Source organism: Gopherus evgoodei, chromosome 2 (genome assembly GCF_007399415.2).
Source record: "Gopherus evgoodei ecotype Sinaloan lineage chromosome 2, rGopEvg1_v1.p, whole genome shotgun sequence".
Lineage (NCBI taxonomy): Eukaryota > Metazoa > Chordata > Testudines > Testudinidae > Gopherus > Gopherus evgoodei.
In genome coordinates, this window is record NC_044323.1 from 223,767,700 (window position 1) to 223,785,889 (window position 18,190).

The 18,190-nt window shown below is 39.8% G+C and overlaps 1 protein-coding gene across 2 annotated transcripts in view; it reads left to right on the forward strand.

The window, feature by feature from the left end:
- Positions 1 to 18,190, forward strand: part of SNTG1 (syntrophin gamma 1) — a 567,484-nt gene that overhangs the window by 286,315 nt on the left and 262,979 nt on the right. For both annotated transcript variants that reach the window (XM_030553070.1, XM_030553068.1), the window contains exon 3: positions 10,789 to 10,921. In XM_030553070.1, the coding sequence (XP_030408930.1) occupies positions 10,817 to 10,921 (105 nt within the window). In that variant the 5' untranslated portion in view covers positions 10,789 to 10,816. The remainder of the gene's footprint in view (positions 1 to 10,788; positions 10,922 to 18,190) is intronic.

Below are 18,190 nucleotides of genomic sequence, written 5' to 3' on the forward strand. Positions count from 1 at the left end.
GGTGATAACTGGGAACAAAGGGTTATGATCACAATGCATCATAATGTTGAAAATTCCTGGACTGTACACCTGAAAATATGAGTCTCTGATTAGTTGGTGTTTTCAATATGTATTAAACAAGAGATACACATTTAGGCTCTGTTCATGGGATACATACTTTGTGATTAAAATTATAGGACAGGAGATGTTTCATATGAATTCACTTCATTTCAGTCATGCTTGACAGCAAGTAAAGAGATTCTCATTTGGGAATTAGCCTCTATTGTTAGCAAAAATAAAATGGATAAAATGATTAATCTAAATATTGTCAACCAGTCAATCCAAACTAAAATTATCGGCAGCTTTAAATGTTCATAATTTTTCTCCTTCTCACACACGACAGCTAGGAAGGACCAGTAATCTCATGAGACAATCCACTCTTGCAGAGCCATACTTGAACTTTTTGTTCCTCTTCCACTAACTGTAGCTAAAGAAACACCATATCAACCCTTGGTGAACACTTTTCAGAAAACGATCACTTCATATGAGACCTCTCAATCCTCGTCCTCAAAGGAAACTTGCACAACACCTTCAAAAGATAAACCTCGGAGCTTAAATTCATAACTTTTTTAGACACTAAAGACACTGGATTTATGACTTATTACAACAATCTATAACCCACAAACCCTCCTTTGTCCTACAACTGCAGATATGTTAACTCCCCGCTTCACCTTAAATGGTCTGTTACAACATGTTAACTCCTTAAGCTAAAGAGCCTGTTTCACATGGTGTTCAGCTGTGACATTCTGGCAATCTTTCTCAGACCTGAAGCAGAGCTCTGTGTAAGTTCAAAAGCTTGGCTCTCTCACCAACAGAAATAAATCAGTCCAATAAAAGATATTACCTCACTCACCTTGTCTCTCCAACAGGGCTAGAGCAACACTGCAAACAGTTTTGTATCTAGTTATGGATATGTTTATTTTATCTCAGAGGTCAACACAAGGACTTCTGAGATAATTTCACTGTCATAAGGTAGAGGGAAGAGTCAACTGATGATAACATTTCCCTCTTGTGGCTGTACTCACTGGGACTCTTCAGTTTAGATTCTTCCATGGCACTTAAGACTCAAGTGTCAGAGGGGTAGCCGTGTTAGTCTGGATCTGTAAAAGCAGCAAAGAGTCCTGTGGCACCTTATAGACTATTGGAGCATGAGCTTTCATGGATGAATACCTGCTTTGTCAGATGCATGTAATGGAAATGTCAGGGGCAGGTATATATAGACTCAAATAACTCCTTAAGCACTTCAAATAGAAAGTGTCAGTTAAAACACACATTATCAGAGCTCAATCATAGTGAGTAATTAATGCTCCTGTCCCTCTGGGAGATGGTTTTTACCCTGGTGGACAGTCTTACCATATGGTGTGAGCCAGCTGCTCCTTCTGTGCTTGACCAAGCAGCTGAAGGAGATGGAGCCATCTCTGAGAGCTGCAGACCTGAGTGCACGTCTTTTATACTTCCGGGTCTGCCTGTTAGGGAGGGGGTGTGAGAGGCTAACTGATATCAACTTCTGCTGAATGGTTTTCACACTGGTGTCCCAGCATGGAAGGAGTGGAGGAACCAATTGTATGAGAAACATGCAGATTATGGGAGCTCTTTCCATCTGGGATATCAAGAAATGAGACTACAATCCAGACCACCTGCTTCACAATGGCAAACTCAGGAGAATCCCCCCTTGTTACTACCACAGTAGAAGTGAGAGGGGTCTGACTTCCTGAACGATGACTCTTCTGTGAAGAACACATTGAGTAGAGCCACTAGAGGAGGTTTTTCTAGAAGGAAAAGGTCAGTGTCTGGTGATTGACCTGGGAAGGTGATATGTGGAAGCAGAATCCCATTGGTGCAGCATTAGCTAAATTCATGTATAACAAATGTACACACAGTAAGCTTCAATGATCTCTCATTAGCCATCTTTAGTCTCTTGATCACTGCTGTGATGAAATAATCCAATTTGAATGTGTTAAACAGACTTCAGAGATCACACTTATCTGGGCTAGATTCCCAAAACAGGAAGAGTTTTTATCTAAGGAAGTGACTTTGTTCAGTAAGAACCTCCTATGAGTTATTATCAATGTACTTATCATTATTAGTAAGCAGATCCTCTACCCTTAATATGAAAAAATAGTTCCCCATCATATGTCTCATTTCAATTTAGAGTTTATCTGACTGAAAGAAATGTGCAAAATTTATACATTGTAATCAGTTCCTGGAGTAAAAAAAGGTTCAGAAAATGCCAGGGCTTTTATAGGTCTGAACATTAGGTTGCAAGTGGAGAATGAGCAAAGAGGAAGAAGAGTAAGCCAGAAATCTAATGTTTTCCTGAGGTAGTTTTAGGTTGCAGTGTAGAAGGGCGCATTAGGAAAAAACATTTTATCCTTTGTGATTTGAAAATTCTGGTACACGCAAGGATGATTAACAGAGCCGACTTTTAGCAGATCTTTTACAAACTGAGCACTAACAAACTGAGCACATTCATGAACCTATAGGCTAAATTCCAAATCTTTCTTGAAAAAAGTGCTGTCCACTTAGGCAGACTGACAGCATCGCAGCAGCATAAGTAGCTGGACCATTTGAAAAATATCCTTCATGTGTCATTGGCGTCTAGTGATGGCACTGAGCCTGCCTCCTGTACTCCATTTTTTACTACTCCTCATACTTCTAAGTCAATTTTCTATCTCATAATTACACTTTACTTTATATAATGAGCACATCTGCAAATGTGCAGAAGTGTAAATATTTGTCAGATGCAAATTATTCAGTTTTTTTAATTGGTTTCTGCAGTTTTGTCTCCATACAAAATCTTCATCCCCCACTGGTCCCATCTTCTGATTATTAAAAACTGTATTTCATGGGAATTACATAAGTCTATTCTACTAGTATATGTAAGAGACATTTTGTCACGGACAAAAGCAGAAACACATCAGCTTCCTTTCTCTCTGGGGGATGGCTGGAGAAATCTTTTGGGGGTTGGTTGGTAAGTTCTCTTTCTCTCTCTCTCTCTCCCTCCCTCTTTTTTTCTCCTCATTCACTACTTTATTGAGTTGACTGTTTTGTGACTGCTGGAAAGAGCATTACTGGTGTGAATTAGGAAGAGGAAAAAAAACTATTTTATTTTCTTCAGATGAAGAAATAGAGAAAATAAGATAAACTTGTATTGATGTCACTGATAAAAAAGAGTGGCTCAGCACTCTGAATAAATCTCCCGTGATCAACACATGTAAAAAATTCAGTCACTGTGCTTCTTGTTTAACATTGATGACAGGGAAAAATACAAAACAAAAACAAACAAACAAACAAACAAAAACCCTCTTGCAAAAAGAATGACATCTTCCTAGCATATACCAGATTAAGAGAGGAAAACACTTGAAAACCTGTTCAAAATGAGTTTTGAACCCAATAATCCTGTCTAAATCATCTCTCAAACACTATAGATCTTTGTACTTGTTTCGTAGCAGACCATGCTTTCAGTGATCACTTGCTCTATCTAGTGTGAATATTTATTTTAACTGTTGCTCTTTATTTCCTCAAATTATTTCTTAAACACTTTGAAGGCTTAAAATGCTACATCAAAATGTAATCTTTAAGTATTTGTAATAAATATTCTTTAAAAAAGACTAGGGCCAGATCTTTGCATATGGTTAAAATGCACATGTTGGAAATCAGGTGTAGTGTGCAAAAATGTTTTAAAGCACTTCTTTGCACGCTCTGGTGCTGATAATGCTCTGTGCGTGGCTGTGCCCTCTGTGCCTTTAGAGCATCTGGAGGGCTTTTCTAACTATGCCAGTCTTTAACAGTGAGAAACCAAGCTCAGTTTGATTTTGGAGAAGTAGAGAAGTATCCCATCTTTGCCTCCTCTTTCCCATTAAACCAACTGAGGGAAGGTGAGTAGTTTACAAGCTCCCATGTAGGCTCTAACCCACTGCAGCATCAGTATTCCTCCATGGTGAGTTAATGGATTTATAATCAGATTAAGGAGATGATGGTGTGCAAAGCAGAGGCACTGCATTTATTGTTCAGGGCACAGCTACAGATTTGTTTGCCTATACATGCAGCTATTCATTGCCCCCCCCCCATACACATGAACCATTCAGTACCCCTCCTCCACACAAACCCTATCAGTCATCACTCACTGTTTTCTCCACATGCATCCAGCCAGTCTATCCCGGGCACTTCACACAAACACATACATCCAGCCACTCACTGTTCCCTCCCCGGGTACATGTGTAACTAGGAATAATGGTAAATATTAATTTAGATTGAATATTGAGAAACAGTTTCTGACAATTAAATAGATTGGAATATAGATGTCTGGCAAGGAAATCAGTGGAACATCTTTTAGTGGGTTTTTTAAATTAGAATTTAAAAATGCCTTGAATATGGATGGAACAATTCTGTACTGGCTGGGAGATAGAGAACAGTTAGGCCATGCAGTCCAACTGCTAGGATTCAACCAGGATCATACTGGGGAAAAAGTTTTGTTTTTTTTTTCTGTTCTAATTCTACCTTAAATTAAGTATCTGGGTCATCCTCCATTGGTTCAGAGACTGAATACATATGTAAGAGTTAAAATGTTTGTTCAAATCATATCCAATTATCTGAACCCCTGCTAAAAATTTCCCAAGTAGTTCTTGTTGTTGTAATGTCTTGCTGCTTCCATTTCTAGAGCCTGCTGGCAGTGCAGGGATGGACAAAAATGAAAAACAATGAGAAAAAAATAAATGACATTTAGTTGCCTCTCTGAGAATCTGCCATCTTTCAGTGCTCTGGTCTTTCCCTTTTATATATATCTATTAACGCTGCTCACAGGTAGGGAGGAAGGGAGACAATGCAATGGAGGATTTAATTTGGAGTTGTATTGCAAACCAGCTTTCATGCAGCAAAACAATTAGCTACTTGTGCTTCATTACATTTTAGAGTCTTCCATGTAAATTAGAGCTGGGAGCATGTGTGATCAATCTTTCAAAGGACCAAAATGTTTTGCTATTCCCACAATGTGCTTCCTTGTTCTGACTGAATAAACTCTGCCCACATGCATCTAGCTACTGACTTTTAATTTTATTGCAATGCCTAATTACGTCTGCTATGGTTATGTGCCACTTAATTCATGCAAAGAAGCCCCTCTATTTTGTGCAGAAATTTTCTCTGGAGATTTTTATAAGGTAATTGACCGAGTCAGAAATGTGCAGTCAAGTAAAGTACAACTTCTAAAAACAATGTATTAGAGGTCGAATTTACCCCATTGCCAATCATAGATCTCCTACAGGTTGTGGGTGCTTGTCCACAGCTCGCGCTGATGAGTGCAGGTAATTTAGGGGCTGCAGGTTCTTACAACCGGCCTTCCTTGGTCAACAGTAGTTATTCCTAACCTTATGTGTTGAGCATTCAGTGCCATTTCCTGCTGCTATGAGAGATCCCCTGAGAGGAAGCAATAAAGAGATCTGCCTGTGACAAACACATCAGGAAGAATTTTCTTCCAACGAGGAAGTAAGTGATAGGGAGAATAATTGAAGAGATTTAATTATCTCTTCAGTGTAGACACTATCATATTCTGCAGGAAAGAGTTTCTTAGTGGAAGTTGGGAGCACCTAATTGCCTTATTGTCTTTGAAAAACCTCCCCCATATATGTATTAGGCCACATTTAGCCATTCCTTTTAATCCATTCTGTCTCTCTCAGTTTTAAAAAAGAGAAGTAAATGTTAGCACAACCACACAGTGAATCAGCTCTCTGAAGGGCTCTCGAGGTGAAGCTCTTATTAAGTTCACTAGGAGTTCTTGATGTTGAGCACTTACAAAATGGTGATCTTTAATATTTCCTCTTGGCACTTTCCTGGGGGAATTCTGCTCTACTGTGCGTGCGCAGAATTCTTGGCCCCCGCAGATTTCTTTGCTTCCCTGCAGAAAAATGACTTTCTAACAGAGAAGCAAAGGGAAGCAGCAAGAGCAGTTATGCACCACTCTCTTGCAGCGCAGGTACATCATTTCAGGCACCCAGATCAGCTGGCAGAGAGGTGAATCACTGCGGGGTCGGGGACACGCCAGCCAGTGGCTCCTACCCAAGCCAGGATCAGCTGCTAGTCCCGGCTGGGCTGGAGGCAGGAGAGGATGGGACATCCTCTTCTCTTGCAAGGAGTGGCTGAGGCTATGTCAGATCCACCCCCAGAAACCTCCCCCAGCTGCAGGAAGCTCAGCATCCTCCCCTGCTTCCTCCTGCCATTGCTCCTCAGCTGTGGGGGGAGGGGTCACTGTATGGGGAGCTCCCCTATTCACTCAATCCCCCTGCATCCGGACCGCCCACACCCAGACACTCCTGACAAGCCTCATCCAGTACATCCAGAACCCCCCTAGCCCTCCATAACCAAACCCCACCCCACTGAACCTCAAACCCTGCACTGGAGCCCCCCTGCACCTAGCCCCCCTGCCTCTGGCCCCCACCCTGCATCCAGACCATCTCCAACTGATCACAAATCCCTACTCTGATGTCCCATCTCCTGCACCACCGTGAGCGCCCCCATCCAACCCCCCATGCCATTGACCCCCAGCTAGCTGAACTCAGACCCCACCCCACCAAGTTCCACTCTCCCAGCATGCAAACCCCTCTGATGAGCCCCAACCACCTTCACCTGGAAGTCCCTGCAATGTCCCATTGTCCCTGCACCTAGAACCCCGCAACGAGCCTCTGTGCATTCAGATCCCCCAACACCTAGACCCCCTACTGAGGTGCCTGCGCCCAGATTGTCCCACACAGAATCCTCTCACCCCACACCTGGATCACTCCACACTGAGCCCCTTCACAGGCCCTTGGATCCTGCCTGGTTGAGCCTGTCTGCCCCACACCTGGTGCACTTGGTGCAGAGAGGCAGGGCCCCACGGTGTTTCTGGGGCAGGCCCAGGCCTTGTGCTGTTTCAGGGTTGGGTGCAGCCTCACTGCTGGGGCCACGTCCCAGGATTGGGTGGGGGCTGCAGGGTGATCTCCCACCTCCATGGAGCCAGTGGCCTGTGCTCCCCACTGCCACGCTGGAGCGTCTGCATTTATTTATTGACAAATAAAATGTGCAGAACTTTAAAATATTGTGAGCAGAATTTTTAATTTTTTGATGCAGCATGCCCTCAGAAGTATCACTTGTACAAAACAAATGATGTTACAAGCTCAACTAATAACACTATAGAATTGGTGGGGGTTAGAGGTCATTTTAACTTACTTGGTGGCCAGATTTGAGTACAGCTGATCAAGGTTTTTAAACTGACTTTTTTCCTAAAATGCAATTTTTTAATGAAATGTTGACATTACAGGTGTTTTTATATCTTTTCAAAAATTGTCATTTTTAATGCATAGTTCTATTTAATAAGATATTGAAAAGATTATTATTTTTCATTTAACAAAACAGCTTTCAGTAAACCAAAAATGTCTGTAGCCTATTCATAATACTATAGAAAAAATCATGAAAGCCTTTGAAATAACATACAGGGGGCCATTTGGAATGATTCAAAAAATGAAAACAATTTATCACCCGCTTCCCAACAAAAAATAGAAAGCGAAAGAAGAAAATGAAAAGATTTGTCCTTTATCCCCATTGTTCAAACATTCAATGACTTCTCCAAATGACGGCAGTCATCTGTTCCTGGAGTCCTTGTCCTCTTGATAAGAGAAGGTGAAGTCAAGCACCAGCATCTCTGTATGTTTGGTAATAGGAAGTTGGTGTGAACGTATGTATTTTGGTCTTCCTCAATATTCTGGAGGAGTTGTGACAAAATCAGATCTAACATGATCAATTATAGATGTGCTGCTGCTGTTCTGCCTCACCCATCAGTACTTGACATGATGCACTGCACAGTAGTTAGGGGCTCCCTTCTGCCTGAGCCAGGCTGCTGCTTAGCCTGTTTTTGTCTGATTATTTGCCTTGTTATGATTGTGCTTGGTGTGGCTCATTGTGGATGTGATACCCCACATGGGGGTAGGTTTGCCAGTTTGGGTTGGACATACTGTATTCCCGGAAGTTTATCACATTACATCATTTTGAATTTTAATTCCTGGAGACACCAATCCTGGAGGGTTGGCAGCCTCGCAGTGTGTAGAGCAAAAAATTCACTCTCTTCTCGCTGTCCTTTCCACTCAACTCCATATACACATGTACTTTCTACACATTCTTGAAGTAAGGTTTCATCAACTTATTATTGGGAGCTCCTCCTTAAAACCCATTAGTACTCCTTGTCTGTGGAGGAGAAGCTACAGTTCCCCTCAGCAGATTCAACCAGCATCTCAGTTTAGCCATCTCCTTGGCAGAGCGTCTCACAGCAAGCCCTAACATTTCACTGACTTTCGCCCCTCCCCAGACTGAGGAAAAGAAGACTTTATTATACCCAGGAGGTAGAATCCTGCACCTTTTGAAATCAGTGGGCATTTTACCATTGATGTTAATGGGGATAGGATTTCACCTGGCATGTTTTTTTAGCAGTGTACAATTCTCATGGTTTCTGGACTAGAAATCCCAGAATTCTTCTGATTTTGGGAGAGAACTTGTTCCAGAAGTGAGCTGAATTCTGAATCTTCATGAAGACCCAAGCTCACCATTTGATGCTATCCTAGGTCATTATAGAGGGAGGGCTCTGGTAACGAGTGAAGAGTTGCTTAGTTACACCCTAGAATAAGGACAATTTCATTCTGTAACATTTTCTCCACCCATGCCCCAACCCTGATTGATTTTAAGCAGGAACTGACACCTCAGGATGTGGTTATCTGGCTCTTGCTAGTTGCTGGGGTTGTGCAAACATATTTGCTAGATGAAAAAAAATGAGAAAAGTAATAGAAAAAAATATTTTTCTGTCTCCCAGAGGATGTTTATAGAGTTTTTTTGTTTTGCTTTTAACTTTGTAAAATAATCTTGATAGCATACAATTAATATCAGCTAATGAACAATTTCCTCACACCAAAAAACCCTACGCACACAAAAGCCCTAGGTTCCTGTCATTCTGTCTGTGGGCATTGCATGAAGTCTTCTACAGAGATGATTTTGCTGTGTATTTTCAACACAGACTGACATAAAGATTAATAGTACTGTATGCACACACTCCGTCAGCCACTTGTTTCCTAGACCTTCCATGTATAGTCTATAGGTAAAAATGGTATAAGAGACAAGTCCACAATGCCACTGTGCATTAGCTTAAAAGCATGTTGATGGAAGTTGAACAGCCCTACAGATTTTCTGATTTGTAACAGTGTTTTTTAAACGTAAAAAGTAAAAGCCATAGCATGAAGCAGAATACCAGACGCAGCTAGGTTCTATGATCAGTTTTTCCCTGTCTATTTAACTGCAGTCTACCTTGTTCGAAAAGTATGTCAAAAGCACAGGGTGGATTGATTTAAATCATTTATTTAAATCATCTTGATTTAAATCAGGAATCAGGAATCTTTGATTTAAATCTTTGATTTTAATTTGTTTTGCATTTGTATTTGTTAGTTATTTTGCAAAAGTAAGATTGATTCTTCTAATTGGATGGTAACCACTGAGATGTTGATTTGCCATTTACAATAGCCTTTACACTAAAGTTGGTACTTCTTTTGGTAATCCATTATATCTATACACATTGATTTAAGCAATTATTTAGCTTAATGTACATTATTCAGCAGCATTTTTTTTTGTTCGAAAATGGTGAATAATGCATTTACTCACATGATGATGATGATTTTTTTACTTCTGTTTTCTGTCAAGATGCATTTGGATAGAAATTGGAATTCAATTAAAAATGCACAAAACAGTATTTTAAAATTGTATACTATATAAAACTATTTTAAACATAAGGATACACAAGGAAAAAAAAGGAAGTTTGTCAAAACGTTTTGCATTTCAAGCAAATTGATTTATTAAATAAAGGAAGCATTATCTGTAGTTGGAGCTGAGCTGATCGTTTCTCCTCACCATGTCTGTCAAGATTTTAGAACTAGTAGGACTCATCGTCTCATTTCATTTGTATTCCTAAATTGGAAAAGGAAAATACACTTTCCTGCTTTTTCAATTCCCAATCAATTTCTCAACTTTGAATGATCTAATCATTGAATTGAACTGGTTGAATAAATTGAAATGAACAGAAGAAGATACAACAATATCAGAAACTGGTCTAGCACTTCAAACTCTGGATCCAGGCACTTAGCCAGTCATTTTCACCGCTTCAGTGGGGTTTTGATTTTCTTTCAAACTTCATCAGCAAACATGTAGTGCTAAAATATTATTTTTGTTAATGTAAATGAATTTTATGCACTTTGCAAAGGCATGAGTGATGTACCCTTTGTACAAACTAGGTATTGTACATGGCAGTAAAATATTGGCTTTTGTGAACTATTCTTTTTAATTATGTACGATTATTTTGGAGATGTTAAACTCAGTTTCCTTCCTTTGGTGGAAGCCTAGTGGATGGCTATTCTTATCTCATGAGCAGATGGATTAGGTATCCAGCAGTTAATTATCTGATAAAGTATATGCTCTCATTGAAGCTAATGATAAAAGTTTTCTTAACTTATGAGCAAGGTCAAGCTCACAGCATTTAAAAAAGCCAAGATTTGCCAACTGTTACAAGTAATTGCGATAATCACATATATTCTTTGTGTTAACTGTTGGAAATATTGAGTTAAGTTATAGTGACTTCATTACTAATAATACATACAAGAAATATCATTTAATCTGCTTTATAATATGGGCATTGCTGATAACGCAATTTGGAAACTAAGCAAATTTTTCTCTCTGTTCCTTCCTTTGAAGACAAAGACAGGGATTTGTTTGCTGCAGGATGGTAATCAGGAGCCTTTCAAAGTGCGACCACTTAGCCAAAGATATTTTGATGATCCAGGAGCAGGATGTGATCTGTGTGTCTGGTGAGCCTTTCTATTCTGGTGTAAGTAGTCTTTTATTCCTTTCATTAAGGATTCTTTTATAAATGAAATAACAGTGTATTATTTTATAATTCACCCAACTTGGTCTTCTCTTTGATGGAGCTATGTCTAAGAGTATGCAAATGTGATACCTTGAGTTAATACCTACCAGTACTGGTCTAGGAAGCTGCCATAGGTAGCTGTAAGGTGTGCCCCTCACTACTCATTATGGGGTATTGTTTGAATGCTGAGACTGTCATATTTTGGGACCACTGGATAACATATAAATGATATGGCTAATGTTTTTCCTTGTGGTGCTACATGATCCAGATCCTTGAGAGCAATTACATATGTGAGTAGCTGCTTTAAAGTCAATGGACTAATCACATTCTAAAAATTATGCATATTGCTAGGTGCTTTGATGGATCAGGATCCATGAATGATGCCCTCTGCTGCTATTGGTTGCATAATATATTACCATGACTCTGGACTTTATTTAGGTTCAGTGTCCATGCAGTGGCTATCACTTTGAGTTCAACTAGAGCAATGTATTATTTTAGAAGTCATTAACTCCTGTTCAATATTGTAATCATTGAGTCATCCATGCATGTTGTGTTACCATAGTTTTAGTTTCCTCAGTTTGTTATTGGGGGATAGAAATGCCAGAATTAGTCTCATTTAAAAGTTCAGAATTACTCTCATTTAAATGGCAATTTGAGTTTAATAGGCATGAACCAATGTGGTTCTATAGTTTAATGATATGCTATAGAAATTACTTTAGAGACCTATAGAACTTGTTAGTTCAAAAACCTAAAGTAAGGATATTATTCTCTGACAGACTTCTATACCTGGGATATAATATTACATTTTAGAAGATGGATCCAGAACTCATGAAACCCAGTTACTATTCATTTCTGTTGATTTTTCCATACAGACTATAATTATATATTAAGAGGGGTTTTTTTAGGTTTACTCCCAACAATTTAAATGTTTTCTTCTCCAATTCCACTAAGTGAAGCTATCACAAGATTTCATGTGACAACTTGTGAGAGAGAACTACGCAGTGTCTGTATCTGTCAATTTTCTAAGACTGCTGTATGTATTAATTAATAAAGGATCATTGCTGTTGTGCCCCTATATTTTATAGTATCTCTAAATAAAATTGTAATAACTGTCACATTCTGGGGTGCAATCCAGACCAGCAAGAGGTTGTGTCACCACCTGCCCTGTAACCTTGTGTGCATTACAGTGCTTTGCTGTTGTGGCTCCCAACCTGGGCTGCTCCCAGTAGACCTACCAGCATGCAGGTCACTCCCAGCATGTCTGTGTGCTAGGTAGCACTGGTTTAGCAGTTCTGACTCTAGCAGCCTGTCTACAATCCACCACTTCACTCTAGTTTCCACCAGCCTTGGTGACTTCTTGCAGGGTGACCTCAACACACTCCCAACCCCCAGTTTTCCCAAAAATCTGTGTTCTGCAAGTAGCCCTCTCCTGGACAGTTCAGACATTAAGGCTCATTGCCACTTTAAGGAGTAAATATTCAACAGTTTATTACATAAACTGGATTTACCAAACAGTTCAGTTTAAACACAGCACTAGATTGATTTAGATGAAAAAAAAACAAGCTTATTACCAAAGAAGATAGGATTTTACATGAATTAAACTATAATAGAGAAGGTTAGAAATGGTAAACAAATAAAATGAAAAAATTCATCTATCAGTCTAGAACTTAATCTAGCAAGTATTGGTTTAAGGCTTTGTTCAAGATGGCCTTTCTCTCCACAGCCTTCCAGCAAGATGGTGACTGACCCTCTCTTTGGTCATGATCTCTCCCAAAGGTACAGCTGTCTTTCCAGTCTTATAATCTCCTCATACGGAAACTTTCCATATCTCTAATCTTTTGTTGCCCTTTCCTGTACCTTTTCCAATTCCAATATATATTTTTGAGATGTGGCAACCAGATCTGCATATAGTATTCAAGATATGGGTGTGCCATTGATTGATATAGAGGCAATACGATATTTTCTGTCTTGTGTAGGGTGCTTTCAGTCACACCTCCTCCATTACAAAGCTGCAGGAAGGTTAGCCAGACAGGGAAATTGCTAACATATTTGTTTTCCTTTTACATGTATAATTTCCATTTCATATTCTTAGAGTATGGTGCTCCATCATAGTAGCTTAGAATTGGAGCCTTTCGTTTTGTGTAGCCTGACTACTGAGGAATGGTCAGTTAATACCCTGAGTTTTCTGCTAAAAAGATAGGGTTGTAACTGCTTGACTGCCCACACAAAGACATAACATTCTTTCACTTTGAAAGAATAATTCAGCTCAGTGGGTATCAGTTTCTTCCTTCAGGAAACAATGGGGCATTTCTTCTTGTTCTCCCCTGAGTGCATTAGTACTGCCCTTAAACCAGTGTCTGATGCATCTTTACACAGCACATACATTTTGTCAAAGTTAGAAAAGGATTTTCAGACAAGAAGACATTCAAGGTTTGATCTGCATGCTAATAGGCTGGTTGTAAGTGGCCCATATTTGGAGCTACAATAGCCAAACATTGTGAGGCACCTGCGGTTACAGGGCAGGCAGTGACACAATCCCTAACTGGTCTGGATTGGAGCCCCACCTTCCTGAACCATGACACCCTGTGACAATAACAATATACTAAAAATCAGCCAACAAAATGTCATCAGTACTAAAATAATTCTCCTGGATCTCTCCCCAAAGTAAATTACTCTCCTCTCTCTACCCACCCTCGGAGACAAAAAAGTCTGTGGTTGAACTATTGAGAGACATATGGTGAACAGATTAATGGCAAGAGGAGTGGCTTAATCACCTTCACTTCTTTAAAGATCTCAATATGAGTAAATAAATAGGCTTTCTTATATGCACTGAAAGGATATGGACACACTCTCTACAAATGCCTTGGTTATTTGCAATGCAGAGTGTGATTTCAGCGTTTGGCTGTTCAGTCCTGCATGAATGAATTGTGTACATCACTGTTTGCTGATGTTAGTTTGTGTACTATATGGGGAGTGTGGCTGTCACTTTCATCAACCATGGAGTGCAGTATACAATCTGTGGCTGACCTTCCATTTCATAGACTACCCTCTGCAGCACATTGAGTCTTCGTGAACCCAGGCAGAAGGGAGCATAAGTTCAAACTCAGGTTGGTTGTTCCCTTAATATCACCACATTGCAGCACTGCCACTTCACCAGGACAGTTCTGGGTGTATCTACTAAAAGATTTTATCACTTCCAAAATGACTTTCATTAATATACTGTGACATCTATTACGTATGCTAAACTTGGCATTTTAAATAACTTTGTGGCATGCATATTTAATATTTTTCATTAAACATGAAGGCTTTCCCTTTTCAAGTTGTTGTCTTCTGTCTTTTCAGAAGATTATTGTAAAAGTTAGCAAATGATTTGCTTAATTTATTATCCTGCCCCAGATTAATTGCATAGTTTACATCAATATGCATGTGCTATATATCAATATGATGAGGAGGATTTTCTATTCTCTTGGCAGTGCCACTGTGGGGCTAGACATTTTTGAGCCCTTTACCCTGATTTCGTCTGGGATTAAGACAAGGTACTAAATCAATAGGTTCATTCTAACTAAGGATGATAGACGTTTCACAGACTGTTAACTATCCTTTTGTCATAGGCCATTTCAATCATCTTGAATCATGTGCTCTAGTTGTCTAAGCTGATTAAACTGGTCCCTTGCGGTCCTCTTCTTTTACTTGTCAGATTTTTTAGTTTTATTTAGTTCTTGATGAGTGTTAGGATGTTCTTTGCATGTCATTGTAGTTAATATGAATGATCTAAGCCTTTTTAAAAAAACATAGGTACTATAAATGGGTATGTTCTGATCTGTTTCCAATACTAAATCATTTATAAAATGTCCTATAAAGGAAAAAAATATTTATTGTAAGTGAAGAACAATAATACAATTAAACTTTACAAACCAGTCGACATAGTAGCAATCATTTTTATCCTTTTTAAGTACATATTTAAAATTAATTTTAAAATGCATGTTAGGATCAGATGATGCTACCCTTACAAATGGAATAATACCTTCCTTTGATCCCATCTCAACAACTTTCTTATTTAGGCACACTCTTAACTTTAAATTGAAGAATATGTTTACATGCCTTCCTGAATAGAGAAAAACTTCAGCAGGTGTTTAAGTGATTTCCTGAACTCGGTTCTCCAGGAATAGTGCCATAGAAATCAATGAGACTAGCTTGAGGTACTACTTCATATGAGTGAGTGGCTATTAGAATGAAGGCCTTAATTAAGTTCACTTAATCTTTTTTGCAGAAGAGGTTTAAATTTCTAAGTGCTAGGGAGATATGAAGGACCTTTTTCCTTTGTTGTTGTATAATGTTTTAAATACATGGCTAAAACATAAAAAGAATTTTTAAAAGTCAACTGAATAGGAATAAAGTAATGCTAATCTTTCAAGAAGAGTTTTCCCTTTCTGTAGCACCTTGTACTAAATCTTTTACTGTTGGGTAAGAAAGTTTTGTGAAACTCAAAGGGCAGAGAGAGATAGCTCCACTAACTCAACTCTCCTAGCCAATAGTTTTTGCTAGTGGTACTCATGGTTTTTATGGTGAGAAAAATATAAAATTAAGATTGATGAGTATTAGGTAAGAAACATCCAAAAAAAATGCTTTTCACAGTACTGGACTATCACAGAATGTCAATTTATGATGTGGAATAGTATTGCAATCTTAAAAATACTTGCAACTGGTAGAAACTTCCATGACGGCTGAAGACAGTGGCTGAGTAAGAATCAGGATAGTTACTCCTTTTAATTAAAAAAACAACCAAATCAAAACTAAACAATATAAAACAAACAAACTCTCCGTTGTGTCAGATACAGAAATAGAGGAATCTTTTTTTTCCCCCTAAAAATTCTTTGTTGGCAGATTGCTAGAATGACAATGAAATTAAACTTGCAAGAGACTGTCTACTGTCTACTTGCTGTTCAAAAAAAATGTGGGGGAGAGGCAAAATATTGCACAGGTGGTAAAAGACCCAGGTCTCTTAAGATCAGCCCTTAAGTCCAATCTATTCAGCTAGGCAGGTGGATAATCTGCTCTAAGATACATGGTGATAAATTGTTCTCCTTAACCGCTGAGTATAGAACAAGAATTAATGGGCTTAAACTGCAGCAAAGGAGATTTAGGTTGGACATTAGAAATAACTTCCTGACTATAATGGTAATTAAGCACTGAAAGAAATTACTCAGGGAAGTTGTGCCATCTCCAACATTCAAAGTTTTCAAGAACAGGTTAGATAAACACCTCTCAGGGATGGTCTAGATAATAATTCTAATCTCCCTCATTGCGGGGAACTGGACTAGATAACTGTAGTGAGACAGAGTGGTCACTCTTTGGACTTTGAGACCGAGGGACCACTACTCCCCTCCGGTGCATGGAGCCAAACTCTCTGCACCTCACCCCCTTCCCTGAAGTACTGAATTATACAGGGAGGCCCTGCAGCTCAGTTGAGGTTGCACCAGGGGAAGAAGCAGATGTCTCTTGTAGGGAGCGGAGCCTTCTGTGGGAGTCTGGACCAGCAGCTGAGCAGACTAGTGCCCTACTGAATGAAGAGACAAAGAACCCCCAACAGTGGCAGCCGACCAGCTGCAACATGGTGAGACAGGGCCCAGCTTCACAGAGCAACTCCAACTAAGTGAGGTAGGAAGAAACCCAAGGGAACCAGACTTGTGCTACTGGGAAGTGAGGCAGCAGATTTTGTTTTCCCTACTGACTCAGGGGGACCCTCCCGCCGCTAACAAAATCCTAGGCTGGGACCCAGTGGAGTAGGGTGGGCCCAAGTTCCCCCATCCCTTTTTCCACTTCCCCACCTCTGGAGATTGGCAACACACTCACTCTAGGCCTAAAGGTCTGTGCCTTGATTGTTGTTTTCCACACCCAAGAGGCTGTGGGCTTTAGACTGTCGATTGCTGTCTGCCTTAGCCAGCAGGCTCCAGGCTAAAGATGGCTTATTGCTCTGCCCTGCCTGGATGCCAGAACTCCAGACTGTTAAATGTTGTTTGCCCCAGCCAGGAGGCTGCAGGCTGTAGACTGCTTGTTGCTTGGCCCCAGCCAAGAGGGCCCAAGCCCAATTACTGTTGCCTGATGCATTGAGGCGAAGTGGCTTTCCTCCCAACTTGAGAGTGAGGAACCACTATAATAACCTATCAAGATCCCTTCCAGTTCTACATTTCTATGGTTCTGTAAGATGCCTGTAGTGAGAGTGGATAAATTGAGGGTCAAGGGAGAATAAAAAATGTAAAACCCCTTGAAACTGTTGGTATTTGTTATAAATCATGGCTGTGCATTAGGCTTATCCATAGAAGTAGGATTTAGAGTTTTTAGAATTCCAAGACCAAAATGGTTAAGTTAAGCAGCTGAAAATTCATAACATCCCAGCACTTCAGTAGCACATCTGAAATTCAAATTAAAGAACTATAAAACATAGTTGTAACAGGGTGGTCTGTTCTCATTAAGGATGGTAGAGCCAACCCTTATTTCATGACTTGGTCCTTTAAAGTTTGGGGAGTTCTGATGTATGCAAAGGCCTAGGAAATGATAGAGGCACATACTGGTAAAGAGGAAGTAGTCCTGGAAAATTATTTAGTGTTTGAGGGAGAAACCCTATTAGTTTCTCTTTAGGGTCCAGGATTAACATAGGGTGGGGCAAGGCTCCATTCTCTCCAGTGAACTGTGACAAGTCCTGAGAAGGAGGGCAAATATATGTGGGAAACTGAGCCAGGATGGGGAGAAGCTAGCTGAGGTCTGTGTCTGGCCTGAAGTATAACCCAGCTCCTGGGAAGGGCTGGGGACTCCTGAAAGTCAGGGTGGAACCCTACCTGAACGCTTATACAGAGCCCATAAAGGCTTTGACTTCACGGGCTATAGAGAGGCTACATTTTGTACTCTAAAAGAGTTAACAAATCATATGTCCCACAAAAGGGTTATCTGTTTGAAGTGTTCAGGTCTGAATAAATGATTGAGAGAACCAAGAGGGGGTAGAGGACACACATCTTTCCTGGGCCACAAGAAGGTGTTTGATCCTACAACAACAGTACTTTATGAAAAACACTAATTCACCAAGATGAGGAGCCGCAAAATTCTGTAGCATCATTCTTGTTGCTTCTGTAAATGTTGTAGAGTTATTAATTCTTATCCTGAAAGAGTTTTTTTTCTGAAATGGACCCCCATGCCAGTCCAGAAAATCAGCAATATGAAAACCAAGTACTCTAA